Source organism: Anoplophora glabripennis, unplaced genomic scaffold, assembly GCF_000390285.2.
Source record: "Anoplophora glabripennis isolate ALB-LARVAE unplaced genomic scaffold, Agla_2.0 scaffold501, whole genome shotgun sequence".
In the NCBI taxonomy this organism is placed as follows: domain Eukaryota; kingdom Metazoa; phylum Arthropoda; class Insecta; order Coleoptera; family Cerambycidae; genus Anoplophora; species Anoplophora glabripennis.
In genome coordinates, this window is record NW_019416582.1 from 230,065 (window position 1) to 248,536 (window position 18,472).

The 18,472-nt window shown below is 31.3% G+C and overlaps 1 protein-coding gene across 1 annotated transcript; it reads right to left on the minus strand.

Moving 5' to 3' along the window:
- Positions 1–1,473: 1,473 nt before the first annotated feature.
- On the minus strand, positions 1,474–7,917 carry LOC108910540. The gene is made up of 3 exons (XM_018715159.1): positions 7,810–7,917; positions 3,692–3,928; positions 1,474–1,939 (listed from the first exon to the last, which is right to left on the minus strand). The coding sequence occupies exons 1-3, from the start codon at positions 7,870–7,872 to the stop codon at positions 1,733–1,735; spliced, it is 507 nt and encodes a 168-aa protein (XP_018570675.1). The 5' UTR covers positions 7,873–7,917; the 3' UTR covers positions 1,474–1,732.
- Between the last annotated feature and the right edge of the window lie 10,555 nt (positions 7,918–18,472).

The following is an 18,472-nucleotide window of genomic DNA, read 5'->3' on the forward strand; positions in this document are numbered from 1 at the left end:
TTTCGTGTTTAGTGGGGAGTTTCAGAATATTGTATTAGATTGAATTAAGGCACTTCGCAAAGATATCAAAATAAAGTAGTTTAATGGTATGGGCCTGTACATTTTTAATTATGCGATAAAATAATGGAGTAGAAAAATGAGATTTATGTGGGAAAACTAGTTTGTTGGGGTCGATAAATAATTTATTTCTATTTGACGTTAATAACTCGTTCAGTTGAACGAAATACTGAATATTATACGACTTGTAGTTATTTTAAAAATTTTTAGAATTTTGAATTTACGCCAAAATATATGTATAGCCTCTGGAACTTTACTAAAACTAAACTAACTTGAATGAGACTTTTTTTAATATGTTGGGAGAATTACACAGATTAAGAATCCCTAAGCACAAATTCATTTGGTTACGAACGTTATTCACTTTTAATGATTTTTTGTATATTTTAATGAAAATAGCAGTTTTTCTGGTTTCCAGTGTAAATCTCCTTTGATCTTTTAAAATAGAGTTTGATACTGTTACAATATGAAGAGGAAAATTAATAACAATATTAGGTCTTTTTTTCTAGGATGGGCACCTAGCTTTCTGAGGTGGACCATGCACACCCCTGCCCCCCCCTAGTATTTGCGCTAGGAAAAAAATTCTCTTGTTCTTGTACCAGTCACAAAAAAATGTAGCATGTCCAAAAAAAAAACATTGACTGTTCCCTACAGCTATGCCGTAAAAAAAAAACGTTCAATTCAACCTGAAAATTCGTAGTGATCGTAGTCTTTGAGCGTAAGAAAACATTTAATTATTATGCTTCAAAGAGGATAGGCTAACATATATACACCTGCGAGTTGAACGGGTTGCATACCTATTAATAGTTTCCACCTCGATGACAATAAATTGTTAACGAATGGATTTATGTATTAAAAATTCATAGTAACTAAATTGGATTTAAAATGTGGTTTGTCCCGTAGCTAAAGTAAATACTGCATATTTAATTATGAACAACTAAAAACTAAAACAAAAACTAAATCTTTTGCCCCTTTAAAATGAAGTTTTATAGCAAAAGCTAGCAGTAATGTTGCATGTTTAGTAGATTGTAAAGTAGCTGTATAATATTAATTTGAAGTTAATTCAACTTTTTAAAAATGTAAAAATATAATTTTTAATTGTAATTAATTTCTCTTAATCTGTCATTTCCTTCGTTTATTTATTTAACTTGTTTTCTTATTTCATATAGAAAGTAATTTCAGAGTTCTGTGTAACACTAGCAACAATGCATATCTGATATACGTTAAATCTACCTAATTTTTTTTTACTTTTTTATTTTTATTCTTTTCCCATAAAATGATTAGTTAGATGTTCTACACAGTAAACTATTATATACCATTTTAAAATCACCCTGTATCTGCATTTTGTAGGACTAGGAAATAAATGATCAAAATAGTTTTTTAACTGTTTAATTGAAACACTGAAAGAGATGCAAAATTAACTTGAAAAATACAAGTACATTAACATTAGATCCTTTATCTCGACAATGGCAAATAACTTTAATAACTAAGACCATATTTTTGCCACTGGAATAAATTTAGTCTAATCAAAATATACGGCATTCAGAAAGCAACTTCACACCCGCTTACATAAAGTCTGATACTACATAACCATAACACCACAAGATCTCATTCATAAGTCACCACCAGATTGGCTAACTTTTTCGTTCGTGCTTTGAGTAATAAGTACTGGCGTTCTTTAGTGTTTCAAATTTCTTCCTCTCCTCAAATAGTTGCGACTAATAGACTGAGGAACCTCGGCGGGTACCGCTGTGACGTCTTCCAAGTTGTTGCTTTCGCTAACGTCGACGACTTCTTCGCTACCGAAATTTCTGTTCAAGTCGTAGAATTTTGGAGATTCGGCGCAGTCTATGGCTTCGTCAGCTCTGGTGCAAGTGAACATTTCCTAAAAAGGTACGACGTTTTAGAATAAAACCCATATAAATTGTAGTGTGTTCACGATAGAGTTGTAAAAGGGGAAACCTTTTTGATTTATGAATTCAAAAAATCTTAACAAATAAATGAAGTCAAATAATAGAATGTATATTTTTTACAGAAATGCAGTAAAAAGTACAAATATCGGTTAGGTCTGTTTTCAAGAGTACAAAAATATTATGTTAATCGGACTAACATATACAGGGGACATCATTTTAAGGAATGTTTAGAAGAATAGTCATTAGTTTTAACCTTAGACCCATTAAGAACTGAAATGAACATCATCATTCAATGAATGAATTTTTATTTTTTTATCGTTCCAGTAAAGAAGATCAATTAGTAATTCAAAAAGGGATTCAAAATTTAATATCTAAAAATACCAGAAAGTCTAAAATAAGTGTGTGGAAACAGTTTGAGTACTACAGTTAAAAAACTTTCAATATTATGCTTTCAATAAAAAGTGGAGAAATTGTGAAAACTTAAAATTACAAAGAAAGTGTAATTAAAACAATGTTAAACTCCACAGCAAAGCAGTTACAGTTGTTACGATGTCAATTGGAACCTGTAAATCTTAAAGCACAGGACCGTATGCACTTCTCCTGAAATTTCTTCCGATGCTTTGACCATGATGTGTCTCGTAATTTATACTCGAATAGCAATTCGGCGAGTCTGGTATTGGTAAAGTAGTCCACCAGATGTAGAATTGACGGTGGCGCGCTGGTCATCAAAGCAAACCTGTATTGGTCCACTAGGTCGTAAATAATTTTTTTGTATGGTACACGGGTTCACGTAGCTTTGCCGCTTTGCCAGTGCAGTGCAGAGCATTGGTTGGCGGGGTATGTTGTTGGTATAATACGTATTATTATTTATTAGTTGATATTATTATTTGTTCATATCGTAACCAGTAAAGGGTAATAGTTATTAAAATAAATGTTATATGTAATTATCTAGTAATTTAGCGTGGCTCTTTGGAGACTCTTTGAAGCGGAGAATAACGAAATAACTCGGGAAAATGCCCAAATAGTGGAACCGGTCTTTGTCGAAAGTATCGAAACAAACTCAAAATTTAAAAACAAAGATTTACACGTAAAAAGTCAACGTATTATATTAAAGATATATGAATGTGTGAAAATTGAAAATAGTGAACAATGTGATAAAAAAGTTAGGAAATGGATTAACGAAGTAACTAAGATATCAAAAACGACAATTTATCCCGTAATTAAAGAAGGATTGATCATGGTACAAAGAGAAACGGAAAAATATAAAATTAAATAAAATTGACGATTTTACCAAATGTAATGTGGCGCACAATATATAATATGCATAAAGAAAATAAAGTTCTTACTTTAAACGTGATTTGAGATAAATTGAACGATTATCCTGATTACAATGCGATTTTAAACATAAAAAACTTGACAATCGTATGGTAATTATATGGTAATATAGCTCGGAATATAGTATATCTAGACGAGGCAGAGCTAATTTTTTCTGGACGTCTGGATGGATTCCGTAGAATTTCTGAGTTAAATGTTTTTATCCGGTTCCAACTGAGATTGTAACAACTTTACAAGAAATGTTGTATGGAAAATATAAAATAGATAGTAATTGGTTAACTACAAATTCGGACAATCCGAAAATTTCTGCACAAGAAATTGATCAAAAAAGTTTCGGCGATTTAATTTTGATACACCCTGTACACGCCTCGAGCGAACAACGCACTTACTTGATTGAAAACGGTGTCGTCAGGACAAATGAAGCTCCACCTGAAAGTCTGGTTGTGTCCATCGGGGTAGGTCACTGGCAAACACACGTGGAACAATTGACAGTCGTTCTCCACATCAGCGTAGTACCCATAGTCCCTCCCTTCGCAGTGAAACGAGTCGCTGATGTCCGTCCTAATGCTTGTGGCGTTACTGGGTAGGGTCAGTAGTTGCGGTCGGGGTAAATTTTGAGGATATATCTAAGTACATGAATAAAACGATATTGTACCGTTCTTTAGCACAAATTTTTATAATTAAATAATACGTTAATAAACACACATTTTTGTGTGAGACATTTGCTATTTTTGTTTAAAAAATATACAAAACTTTATGCCCAAACTCCTAATTTTCGAAAGTTGTAATTAATGGTAATTATTTACTATAGCGTAAAACTTTCAAAAATGAATACAGTTTTGCCTACCACCCTATGTAGTCCATTGAAATGAAGGCTGAACCTCCATTTTTTCCTCTGTCGATCAAACCTGGGCGCAAATATGTATTTGACCCTCAGGAATCCGAATCCGCAAAAATTTTTGACCTAGGTGGTCAGGAAAGGGGTCAAAAGGTCAAAAAACCGTAAAAAATAAGGTTTTTCGCAAATATCTCGTAAACTACGGCAAGTAGCAAAAAAATAATTGCACCATCGTGTTCCCAGGGAAATTTTACATCGATTTTATGCTATTGCTTATTAAAATTAAATAAATTTATATCATGTTTTGGACAATTACTAAGCAAGAGAGGGGAAGTGTATATCTCCGGCGGTGAAACGTATTTGGGGAGTAGTAGAGCGCGCACGCTACATGTATCGGCTGACTCGCAGTTGACAGCTCTAGCAGGTGTGCCTCTTTGGAATATAATGCGATTTCAAATATAATTAGCCTGCAGTTGTAGTGGATTTTTTTTGCCACTTTAATTTTTAAATGGAAAACCAAAAATATTACTAATGATTAATGAATGAACAGAAAAAAAATTTTTAGAATGAAATACTTATTGCAAAAATGAAATATACAGGGTGTCCCGAAATTAGGGGGTAATATTTCTACAGGGTGTTCTGTGTCGAAAAAGATTACTTTTTCTTTATATAAACGTGGGTCCAAAAATTCTTCCTAAATTTACCATAACTTTTTTGTGCGTTGACTTTTTTTAACTTTTGAAAAGTATGAAATTTCATGATTTTTTATTAAAAAAAGGTACTCTTGGTTCATATTGGTAGAATGTTCCATTTTTGTGTAAAATCCGTTTAAAAATAATGTTATATGTGTTAATCATCGGGAATTGAAATTGTCAATATCGCAGATTTTGAATAACAAATATGCGTTTGACGTTATTTGCATTGACAGTTCAGTTATTTAGTTTTTGTGAATTGTTATCTTCATAAAAATTCTCGAATCTTTAGTAAATGATTATTTGACAAAGTAAAAAAAAAAAAATTATTTGCAGCCAAATAAATGAATCCTCTGTTGTAATTCTTCCAAATGATTTATTTCTGTAGCATAAACTACAGCCTTCAACCTACCCCACAGAAAGTAATCTAGAGGATATAGGTCTAGAGACCGAGGTGGCCATGGAATGGGACCATCTCTACCTATCCACTTGAAAGGAAAATTACCGTTTAACCAATTTATGACATTATGGGTAAAGAGAGGTTGTTGATAGTGTAATGTTAAGCGTACTTTTAACGGTGTATCATCCAATAGTTCTCTTACATCATTTTGCAGAAAGTTTAAGTATCCTTCTGTATTCAGACAAACGGGAAACTGGATTGGTCCAAGTAGCTAGGTCCCCTAAAATTCCTGTTCACAAATTTATTGCAAATCTATTTTGAAAATTTGTGCGCTGTATTGCCTGTATTTAATGGATTTTATACAAAAATGGAACATTCTACCAATATGAAACAAGAGTACCTTTTTTTACTAAAAAACTGAAATTTCATACTTTTCAGTCAAAAGTCAAAAAAGTCAACGCATAAAAAAGTTATGGTAAATTTTACCCCCCTCCCCCCCAGTGTTGGAACGTATGTGATGAAAATTTGTAAATTTCGTTTCAGTAGCGGACTGAACACGTAAGAGTTAAGCTAATTACCAAATTTTATAAATTTATCTCTACTGGTTTCGGAGTTATTTAGAAAAAACCATCATCAGATTGTCCCCTTTAATCGGCTATAACTTCCTTAGGAAGAATTTTTGGGCCCACATTTATATAAAGAAAAAGTATTATTTCTCGACATAGAACGCCCTGTAGAAATGTTGCCCCTAATTTCGGGACACCCTGTAGTTCTCTGAAAAATTGACTAGTAAAGCCAATTCTACAAATACTTGTTCATAAAAAAAGTAAAAATTTGTATAAACAATTCTTCACAGAATGACAACCTTTTATTTCTTAATTTTAAAGATAGTAAACTTTTGAGGAATTGAATAATGAATAAAATAAGCCTAGTAGTCCGGACGAATTAGGTTTTTTTTCAAAAATCGGGCCTACCTCGAATTTTATGGGCTTAAAATTAAGTAAGAAATACACAGAATAAAAGCCTAAATTTGTGTATTTACAGAGATCGAGAGTCATATTGTTTATTATAACAAAAGAAAATAAAACAATTGCTTTTTTTCAGTTTTTCGTTTATATCTCCGAAAATAAACCTTTAATCGATATGAAGTAAAAATAAATAAGTTATTAACAAAAAACTAAAAAAAACGGTAACTGGTTTGCGCCCAGGTTTGATCGACAGAGGAAAAAATGGAGGTTCAGCCTTCATTTCAATGGACTATATGAAGTTGCTCTAGTTTAGAGTTATGCTTCGTCGCTTCCTGAATGGAATTATTCTATCATTGTCTTACTAAAAGTGTGATTTCTTCTCTATAAAACGCGAACCCTAAATTCTAATCTGTACATCGCATACATTTGAATTCTTACGGTTTATGCATGTAATTAAAGATCTAATAATTCCAAAGAAACACATTTTCTGAAATTTGAAGGGAAAATATATTTATTTTAATATCATATTTATATTATTTTGGCACTACTTCCACTTTGTGACGTCATTCCGTCGTCCCTCGTTTGTTTTCCTCCGAAATAAGGTTACTAAGTACCGCAAATTTATTTCTACGGGCAACAGATCAATTTAAAATAATGTACTGGTAAAATGAAATAAAAATTTTGTCATTAAGTTATTTTTATAATTTTATGTAGCAAATGACTGAAAATTTTAACCCGACCAAATTTACCTTTATACAAACAAATAAAATTCTACATAATTAAAAGAGACCGATGTTATTTTGTTGAATGATAAAAGGTATGTTCAAAATTACTCTGGCTACTAAACAGATAGATATTTGAAACGTCAACAACTTTTTTTAATGGTGTTTTAGTATTTTGTATTTGTCTATTTTTTCAGTGTGAGATATTTGGTTAGGCAAAACTATTTTCATAAAAATAGTTCTTGACTGATTCTTTTGACGCAAAAGATTATTTAATTCTTTTTAATTTTTTTTTGTGGCAAAATATCCAACAAATAAAGAAAAAAGACAAAATGCCACAAAATGACAAAATGATTTTATAGTTAACTTTGTATAAGAAACACTTGATGTTTTATGATCATTGATTATTATATGGTTAAATATCATTAAAGTAGCAAAGATAGCAAAAAAAATAGTACAACTGCGTAGAAACTAAATTCTAGGTATTCTCTAAAATTTCAATCAAGATCGAGACTTTTTTCATTTGATAATTTTCAATATATTCACCTACATTTGAACTGATACCTGATGTTTTTAGGAAAAGGGGGATCTGTAAGTAGGTTTATAAAAACTTGATAATCAAAATTTAAATTAAGGCCGGCTGTTTATTTTTTTGATGTTTTGGGTAATTTATTTCAATATCTTTGTGTCTATAATCCTATATCAGCGTCCTAATCTTTGAACAAATTTCATGGTTGATAGGTATTTACCGAAAATTAAGAAATTATAATGATATCCATATTACGACTGTTACAACATTATTACAGAATACGAGATATTCAAATAACGAATTGTATACCTATTTATTTGTAACATTCGAGTGAAACACTTAAAAAAATTTTACCCACCCTTAATTTCGGAGCACAATTCACGAAATAAAACAGAACCGGAAAAACGAGAATCGATCGCATCTTATTTTTTAAACCACACACACACACAAATAAACCAGTGCTAGTTCCACAAAAACTTTAACTCTATATGTGACATCCAAAATGCCGTATTGTTTATATACGAAGGCTGGAGGAGAAGAAGGACCGAGCAGAAATATAAAGGATAGAACCAATGTCATGTCGGAAGCCCGGTATTATAAGAATATTTACCATGCCACCACAAATGGCATACAGACCACCGACTATCGGTACCATTGGTCAAATAAGCATTTGTGCCGTTTGAAATTATAATAGAATCTAATATATTGAAATTTATATATTTTAAGTTTTTTTTTTGGGTATTTCACCTCGTAAAATTAGCAAATAAACCTCTTGTTACAAGAACCAATCCGGGATTGCTTTATAATTAAGCTTTTGAAAATAAAAAGTTTTTCGTGTATTCAAAGATGTGCATTTTAATCACTGTTGTTTCTAATATTTGTCAAATTATATATTGCTGATTTCATTAAAGATGTATTGAATTATTAGCCAAACAATTTATTATATATAACAAACACATTGGGGATACTTAATTTTACTTTTTGTTATTAAACATGTTACATATATTTACAAGGTTTAGCTTTATGGAAGCAATCGAAACCGTGGTAAAAAAATATAAAGACAGTATAACTCTACATTTCAGTAATTTGACACCGATATTATTGCAAACTCTTAAATAATTTTTTTCGGATCTATTTGAAACGGTAAACTAAAATAAACATTTTTTTGGGTCATTTTTGCTCCCCTATTTGAATATGGAATCAGATTTTTATATCGACCAACCATCATCTGTTTCATTGTATTCCTTATTTTCTCCCTAGTACAAGTATAATAATATACAAAGCCAATCACGACATACTGTCGTAAAAACTTTATGAAATTGTTTTTTAAATAAATTAATACAATTATGTGCGTCATGTTTTAAAAATCGACAGGGTATGTCATCTGTGAGGCGCAGAATCTGCTAACGTTTTTACATTGTCAAGGTACCACAGGGGTCCAATTTGGGATCATTATTCTTTTCATGTATGGTAAATAGCTTGCCAGATGTGGATCGATATTCACACTGTCAGCTATTTGCAGATGATTTTAAAATTTTCAAAGAATTTTCTGATTATATTAATATTAGTAATAGACCAGGCGGTATCTGTTTTGGCTTGGGTGAATCGTATATCCATGGAGATTTTTGGCTTTTTGGCTTTCAAATATCACTAGAAATGAAAATTTTTCTATGCGCATAAAAAAAACGTGAGCTTAACTTTTGACTTTCATTTCTACTGATATTTGAAAGCCAAAAAGCCAAAAATCTCCGTGGATATACGATTCACCCAAATATGGCTCTTTGAAACAGATACCGTCTGGACTATAATAACATTTCGTATGTTGGTGTTTATAATAAGAAATTCATGTAACTTTCGTAAAGACAAAACATTGGTTTGATTATGTAATACTTATGTTAGAAGTATTTTAGAATTAGCATCTATTATTTGGTACCCCCATATGAATGGTATAAAAATCAAAGTGAACAAGTGCAAAAAATTATCAGTTATCCCTATTATAGAAATTATAATATTTATCACTATGGCATATCATTTGATATATTATTAAGTGAATTTAATTTTAGAAAATTATAATTTACGTTATATTCATCTGGGTTATTTGTATTCAAATTATTTGATGATAAAATTAACTGTTTGTTTCTGTCGAGTCAATTTAATATAGTATAGTGTATATTACCACACTAATCTAATTGAAATGTAAAAAAAAAACAACCTGGGTAAAAATGTACCTATGTATAGATTATTTGCAATTATAAATGATATGATATGTAGACATATTTCTTGATAAATTCTCCGTTTAAAAAAAAACTGAACACTATTTACGGTAATTTCAGATACTTACCTGATCTTTTCTTCCCCTTTTATCTGTATATTTCGATAAATAAATAATATGCTGACATTTGGGACTGCAAAACTCACTCATCGCCACTGTTAGTAGTGCTAAGCTATATGTATAAATATCAGTATTCCGAATCAGTGTCCGAATAAGATTTTTTGGATGCTGCTTTAATAATTGAATTATTAAAAAATTAACAAACTTTAACTAAACAAAGTTTTTATTAGAATAAGAGATATAAGTTAGAGAAAAAATATCGGTATGGGTACCAATACTTCTTGCAACTTTTGATTTAATTACGTTACATATTTTGCTAATTTATGCGAGCTTTTGGATATAAAATTGCAAAAAGTGAGTAATAATATATTTATTTTTTATTTAAAATAAAACCCAACCAGAGGTCCAAAATTTCTCTTTTCTCTTGAAAAAAATCGGTTCTTTTTCAGAAAAAACTGTTTTTCATACACGAATATACAGGGTGATTCATTAACAATGGGAAAATCGAAAACTGAAGATACCACACGTGAAATGGTGACCATTGGCGCAAACATGCCTTACCCGAAAGTTGATAGTTTCGGCAATACAGGGTGTTGAAAGTTAACATTTTATATTGTTTTTTTGCGATTATTCTAAAAATATATGTGTTAGGAACTTGAAAGTTTGTGAAACTATATTTTTTTAGGCGACGAATAAGATGCGTGTTGTAATTTCAGCATTGCTTATAGAGGGCGCCACTTACGACCAATTTTACCGAAAATTTAGTTAATAACTTTTTACACTGTATATTTAACATGAAACTTGATTCAAAACCTGAAAGAGCTATCATTTTTCCATTAATTATGTACTCTCGTTTCATTTCGGTATCTCGATCCGTTTTCGAGAAAAATCGATTGATCGATATCGATGTTTTGATAATACGAGAAATTAAAAGCGAAACAAATAGTACATCAAAAAACATTACGTCGTTTGTTGAATCGTTTTCCGTCAGTATAAAATTATGCATATATACAGTATATTAAGCATTTAAATACTATTGAAAATCACTTCTAGTTTCATAAATTTGGGAAATGGTCTTGGTGCATAGAAGCGTATTTAAATTTTGAGCAGTAGTTTGAAAGAATTGTATCATGAAAGGAACCATCTGTGTATAGTAGGATCATATTCGATGCAAAGTAATAAATAATTATCTGCCAAGGGAACCAATGAAGTACGCTTTTAAGGGTTTTACAAATTGAATAATTTCTTTATACATTATGAAGGGACGAGGGGATCAGTTCAGGTCTGGCACCCTTGTTCCTACAAAAATTCCTTTATTCTCATAAACTATTTATTTTAAATGTAATTTATTATAAATCCAATTTGTTTCATAAATTCCACATATGTACTACATTTTACCTCTGTACGCGCCACTGTTGTTTACTTGTTTTTTGGAAGCACTCTCTAATTGACGGCAAAGCTCGCCAGGTTAGTATTTGACGTATAACCGACCAGTTCGTACACTCGATGCACCTGGGCGACTACAGCTACTACCAGAACACAGTGCGTATGCAGCGGTATTTCGGATTTTACATTGAATTTCATTTTAAATTTGAAATGATTTATCTTACGCCTCCTAAAAATGATGACACGATTTTCCTTTGATAACAGACCGACAACTTTTTGCTCTACTTTGCATCGAATACGATCCTACTATAGCCCATCTACTACCAGAGGAGAAATACCTATACTAACAGCATGATTAAGCAAAATTAAATACAATTAAATTTTTGGGATCATTGTTCTATCCTTCCTTACCTTTATTTCCTATTGACAGTATTCACATTTTTTTTAATTTCGACCTATTTTGCAATAGAAAGTTGTTTACGTTATTTTATATAAAAATCTTTTGGTGTCAGTATACAGAATTTATAGGCATTTCCATAAGGTACGAGTGGGTATCATCAACAGAAATAAAACAGCAGAAACCGTTGGTTCACGTATTTATTTATTACAGTAACAGCAATACCAAAAAAAAAGAATTATTAAGAAACATTTCACACATTGTATTCAGATTTCTGAATTACCATATATTGAATCACTGACCTAGCTACTTGGCATCAACTTAAAAACAAAAGTGCAGTTACTTATTGTTGATATTTAGCAATAACCAGTATTGCTCTTATTACATTTACAGTTTCCTAATTTTTATTTATTATTTATGTATTATTTTGTTGAAATTGTATGTTCTAACTGTAGATATATTACAATTACTGAAGATTTAAATTTAAGATGTCTATTAATTGGTTTACAGCAAAAAGAACACGTTCGTGATTTATATTCAAGTGATTTATAAGGAAAACTGTTTAAATATGTATATTAAATTATTATGAAATTAATGAGATGTTAAATTTAAATAAATATGTCCAATAAAAGTACATTACCATTAAAATATTAATGTAATCATATTAAATTTCATAGCTCTTCAGTCATTTAAAGTGTAATTACATTTAGATCACGTTTTTGAGCACGAAATTGATTTAATTATATAAAGTTTATTGACCTTGTACACTTAATTCATATTACTCTTTAACAGGTGTTTTTGTTTATACTTTTTTAACTGTTTTTACTGTTCGCATCACTGTGAAACGTAACATACATTATTTATTTGATTTTTGAATGCCCAAAAGGAATAAATAAAACACATCAAATGTATAATAAAATCTATTTAGTAAAGCAGTATTACAAAATTTTCCAGTCAGCTAACAAATAATAATTGCAGCACATATTTGCTGTACACAGTCGTATAATTAAAATTTTAATGACATTACCGTAAATCTATACAGTAAGCGCAGGCGGCAATTTTCCTAAAGAATTCCCATTTGTGAATTATAGTAGTGTGTTAGTCGCACAGACAGCACGTTTTCTAAAAGGTACACCTAACGGAAACGGATATGTGAAAAAGGAATTCTGTGTCACTGCCTACTACGTTCATTGTACACAATATTCCTCAATGAATGATTGGAAAATAGCAACACAAAAATACAACAAAAGTTAACGGACATGTAGAAGAAAATCTACATGCATTATACTTTTCATTCATCGAGACCATACAAATAAATACACAATATACACACTTGAATTGTCTACAGTCGAGACGATACGTTTATCTTCCCCAAAACCCTTTCTCTTCGTGCCAAGGTTCATCATAGTGATGATCATGTTGGGAGTGTTCATAATATATGGCCTTTTGGGGCTCGGATGGCTTTTTCAAGTCTATGAAGAGTCGAACTGTATTTAAAAGTAAATTGGACAAGACCAGGAAGAATATTTTCGTGAGCACAGCTGCAGTAAACAGCTTTATAAACAAACTAATTTTATATTTGACGATTCCGACGAGCAGAGCTAGCTTCACGTATCTCATTATCTGCTCCTTCTTTTTCTTGATTGTTCTGTCTGGAAGTAAAGTTACGTTAACAAATGTACTCATAACTTTTTGTTACTCTACGCTACCTGTGCTGCAAACAAAACTATTTGGTGACTGTACTTGTTACTTGTGCAGAAATTATCTAAGTGCGTGTAAATCTCAATTGCACTATTGCTACATTCTACTCTATGTTTTGTTAATTATACTACGTACAAAAAAGACAAAAATACTTTTATAAATAATTTTATTAATACATTTTACATATATATTAATTGTTTACTACAAGTTAATGTCCAAAATCAAGACGTTCTACTTTAGCTTCACGAGTACCTGTTGATGCTGCATACTAAAAATATTTCTCGTGTTTTTGGGGCCAAGGTTGCCTACGTTGTAGGTTAATGCTGTATGTGAATTCCACTTTTTACGGCATGTGTCAGTGGTACTTTCGTGAAACGGAAAAATTTATTTGTGAAAGCGAATGAAAATTACAATAAAATATGGCACAACTTATTTAAAATATCTTATGGCTGTTACACGTTTGTGCGAAACTTATTTAAATAAAGGAAAATCAGAGTAGAAACGAGTATACTTTTTTAACCTGATATTGCACCAAAAGTTTACTATCGGTAATTCACTTAGGTACTACAAGGTTCTATACTAATATTGGATGTACAAAAGATTTAAAATATTATAATGACTCACACAAATCAGTCAACAACACTTGCAAATTTCGCTAAACACAACGGAAAAGACAACTTCCTCTGGCACGAGTGTGAAAAGAATAAAAAAATGTCTAAGCATTGCAACTTAAGATAAAATCAGTACTTAAATCTAAGAGAGCCACGTCGTTATATTTTTGGTATAATTGGTAATAAATATTAATTTCATTCAAAGCCTGGCAACACTGGCTAATTACATTTCTAATTTTATTTGTATCGAACTTTTTTACACACCTAGTAAGCTTATTTTATTAATAATTGCACCCCTTTATCAATGTCAATAATAATAAATAAAATGGCAATAAATAATTGATAATAAATAAATATAGATATAAACTTAAGTGACTAGTTATAAAATAAAAAATAAATAAAATATTTATAGTCCAGGAAAGTTAGACATGAAAAGACGGAATAAGCGAACTCTTTTATTCTGAGGTTTTCTTATTGAAAAGTGTAGGTTTTAAGGTCAGAAAATAAATGTTATACACGCAACCACTAGCAGCATACAGCGTTATGAGATATACAGCGCTATACAAAAAGTTTGCACCATATGGGAAAAAACTTTATAAATTTTATGGATTCCTTCGATTGTCAGTTGTCTACGGGGCGCTATTTTGATTTGACGACATCAAAATAGCGCCCATCGAACTTCATAAAACGTTTATTATACACGAGGGGCAGACAAAAACTGCAAATGTGCCCAAGAGTAAAGTACTCTTATTTTCAACCCTAGGAAAAAATATTTTAAGGAAAAGTTATTTCCCTCTGAAAGATTAGCCCGAATATAAAAATAATTTCAGTTCATTATGTGAAAAAGTGATTCCTTACATGCAAATTTCCCTCGTATATTCGAGCAAAAACATCCATTACTAAAGTCATGTTTTTTTAGTACGTTTCTACAAGAAAAACATAATTACTGAATACAAGTTGAATTAGGAACTAATAAGGCCGTTATAAAAATGGTATAGAAAATAAAACCAAATTTGGTGCAAACTTTATTTTATGAATAATTTAAATTTTAATGTTAATTTAATGTTATTCAATTTGTATATCTTATTTGTTTTTTTTTGTATTGCTAAGTTAGATTGTTTCTAGCTTAAAGCAACCAGGGTTAATATTTTTTGAACGAATGGAAATATCGAAACATGTCACTTTAAACTTTAAAATTTTGCAACGTTTATCAGACACATTTTTCGCTAAACCTAAACTTTGCGCGATTATTTGGGTGGAAAGATTCAGCAAAAAAAATTGACCTTCAGGTGACCTTGGGGGATCAAATGGACCCCAAATACATCAGCTCAACGTAGAATTTTCCGCTCTTTTCGAATCCGGGGTTGAAAATAAGGGTTTCCATTTAAAAACTAGGTTGACCTTGAAATAACCTTGAGAATGAAATTCAAGGTCACAGACAAGGTCACGACAATATGTGCCCTGTGAAGACCAGTAACTTCTATCTGAACCATTTTTCACATAACCATGTACTTTGAATTTTAGAAGGGGTGGACGGGTGGTCTGGGACACCCGGTATACGATTTTTTGAACAACTGCCAATATCTCGATGAAGACGCACTTTTTCAAATAAAAGTTGTTCAAAATTAAATTTTCTACAAAATTGCTCCTATGACGAAAATATTTCTATTTTCCCAATAGTTTTCCCGCATATTTTCTAAATGAAATAAAATTGAGGAAAATTCTTGGAAAATCTTATACATTTTTCCGAGGTTTGAATATTTATGAGCATCAAACGTATCATTTTATAGGTTTTCGAAGGTGTACAATACGAATTAATTACGCGCTTTTTTAATATTTTCTGTGAAATTTGTAATGTGTATAATGAAATTGAAAATTTAAATTTTATAACAAGGGAATTTTCTGAAGCTGCAAAAGTATAATAACAAAAATTATATCAATATATATTTTTTATAGGTATATTGTAATTAAAAAATACTTTTTCTATTTATTATTTTTAACATTTTTTTATGGACTTCCATATCTAGGTTTCTCATATACAGGGTGTTTTAGAAAGACCTCCCGTAAATCAGGGGGTGATAGTACGACAAATAATAAGAATTTTTTGTCTTATGAACTATATGCCTATCTCTTCTTGTTTTCGAGATACAGAGCGACAAAATAAATTTTTTAGAATTTTTACGAAAATTAGTCATTACTAACTACAGTCACTAACAATCACTAAAATTTTGATATAAAGTTAATTAGAGTTTAAAATATTACTGAGAATGTAAGCGTTGTTTATGAGACATTCATCAATAAGTTTTGACATAAGCCTACTCTGAGAAAAGTCACTTATTTTCTACACCGTAATATTGTAAGAGTTCAATTAAAAGCCTTTTTTCTTGAAAACCGTCCACATTAGGAAGTACAACAAGAGTACATTATTTTTAGAAAATAAAATTGTACATTAAAAATTGGAGCCCGACTGGCAAAAAACCTAACCTCAAAAAAATTAGAACCTAAAATGTAACAGGAATGTAACGTAACTAGCGCCCTCTATGAAATGTTAAAAAATAATTAGACCAGCGTATTTGGGTCCTTAAAAACCCCGGAATACCAAATTTCATAAAAATATTTCGCACCGTTTGGCAATTTTCGTAAAAATTCTATTTAAAAATTGTCGCTCTGTATCTCGAAAACAAGGGGAGATAGACAAATAGTTCATATGACAAAAAATTCATATTTTTTGTCGTACTATCACCCCCTGAATTTACGGGAGGACTTTCTGAAACACCCTGTATAACTACCTCATCGCTGTCGCAAAAAGAAATTTCAATCGAATTCTTTCATAGGAACAATTTTGTAGAAAATTTAATTTTGAACAACTTTTATCCAAAACATTTTTCCAAAAAAATGTATCTTTATTGAGATACCTATTGTCAGTTTTTTGTCACAAAAAGCGAAAAATCGTGTATGTAAAAAAATCCCGGAATAAAAGAGTTGGCTCATTTTTTCCTTATTTTCCTGGACTATTAACAGGAAAAGGTGGTACAAGCATATATGTGTAAGTGCAAAACAAAAGCTTAAATTAGAAAGTTTGTTATTTTTCATGGCATTTAGTAAAAAGGTCCCATATATTCAAGGGCTGGTGGAAAATAAAAAAGTAAGACGATTTTTTCCTACGGACCGAGGACTTATTGCACAAAACCTAACCTCAAAAAAATGCAGACTGAGAATAATCATAGCGACCTCTGCAAGAGAGTCGAATACTATCAAAATAGACATTTCGGCATCGTCAAAAAGTAATTTTTGATTCTAGTTCGTTTTTGTATTAATGAATTCGCAGTAAAAACCATTCAATAATGCTCAAGGTACTCTGCAACTGTGTGGACATTGTGGAACACTGAATTTGATAGTACAAGATACAGAGGAAAAAGGTTATGTGGTTATCATTGAAATTCCTTACAGCAAGACACGTACTTAGAGAACATTTGTCATTTTAGATGACCGACACCAAAAACGCTCTTCTTTGCATCTTAAATTTATTAAAACTTGCAGATTTTTTTCTTCTTTTCATCAAATGATGGCAGAAATATACAGAAAAATTCAAGCTTCAAATAAATAATGTCTATGAAAGTGGTTGAAGTTTCTGAGACAGTTGTCTACGTACTGGGCAATCCATCGAAAAATAATTCTTGCACTAATTAGAGTCTCAGAATAAGACAATCTATTTAAAAGATGCCTTGCCACCACGTCTGGAATATATTTGATCCACTATAATATTGGAAAAGAAAATTATGATAGTTGATTTGTTAACCCAATCTCCATTTGACACTTAGAAAACAGAAGTAAAATGTCACCATACCAAAGGGACGATCTATAGGGAAGAATCGTCTTATTCTTCAATGTTATATAGTTCCTGTGTATGGCACCTTTTTAAAAACACCCAGCACATCTGAAAGTCTTTAGAAAGAAGCTATCGACACTGTATTTGGAACAGTAAAATGGAAAATAACTAAATCCTTTCTAGAATAAAAAATATGGCATCTGAAAGACAAATCGGTTATACTAGACTCCGATAAAAAAATAGAGCTTACATTAACAATTCTAGTCTACTAAATTCTATTCAGCCAATCCAGGAGAACTGCGATCCTTCCGGTTTTTGCTTGGCGTAAGCCAAATCTTGCGCGTCTTCGTTTCTTCTATAGGATCCATGATATTCGTGCCCGCCACCATACTCATGGTCATCAACCTCGTGTTCAAAGTGCGGGTGGTGGTCGTAACCTGGATGTTCCACGTGTATAACAGAGTCGTGCTCGTGGTGATGCTTCGAAGACCACCACTCGATAGCGCGCAAAATGAGATACCCGAGACTCACCAGCCAATACTTAAACTTGAGTCCCAGGTTAAGGAACCTTAAGAGGAAATGTATCTTAGCCGCTAGGATCACGAGGAATAAGATCTTGTGGATGAGTTTTTCGATTTTACGGACAATCCCATCCTTTTTCTTCTTCCTCATTTGCTTCGGTTCAGCTGAAATACAAGACACACGTAGGTTGTAGAGTTGGTGCTTGAACGGGTGATTGTTTTAGTAGCGATGGGATGGAAAATG

Excerpts from the sequence above, each read along its gene's own strand:
- LOC108910540 (XM_018715159.1), bottom strand. The coding sequence starts at position 7,872 with ATGCGATCGATTCTCGTTTTTCCGGTTCTGTTTTATTTCGTGAATTGT. Across the intron at positions 3,929-7,809 it reads ATTGTGCTCCGAAATTAAGG|ATATATCCTCAAAATTTACC; the intron begins GTGGGTAAAATT and ends TCATGTACTTAG. Across the intron at positions 1,940-3,691 it reads ACGACACCGTTTTCAATCAA|GAAATGTTCACTTGCACCAG; the intron begins GTAAGTGCGTTG and ends GTACCTTTTTAG.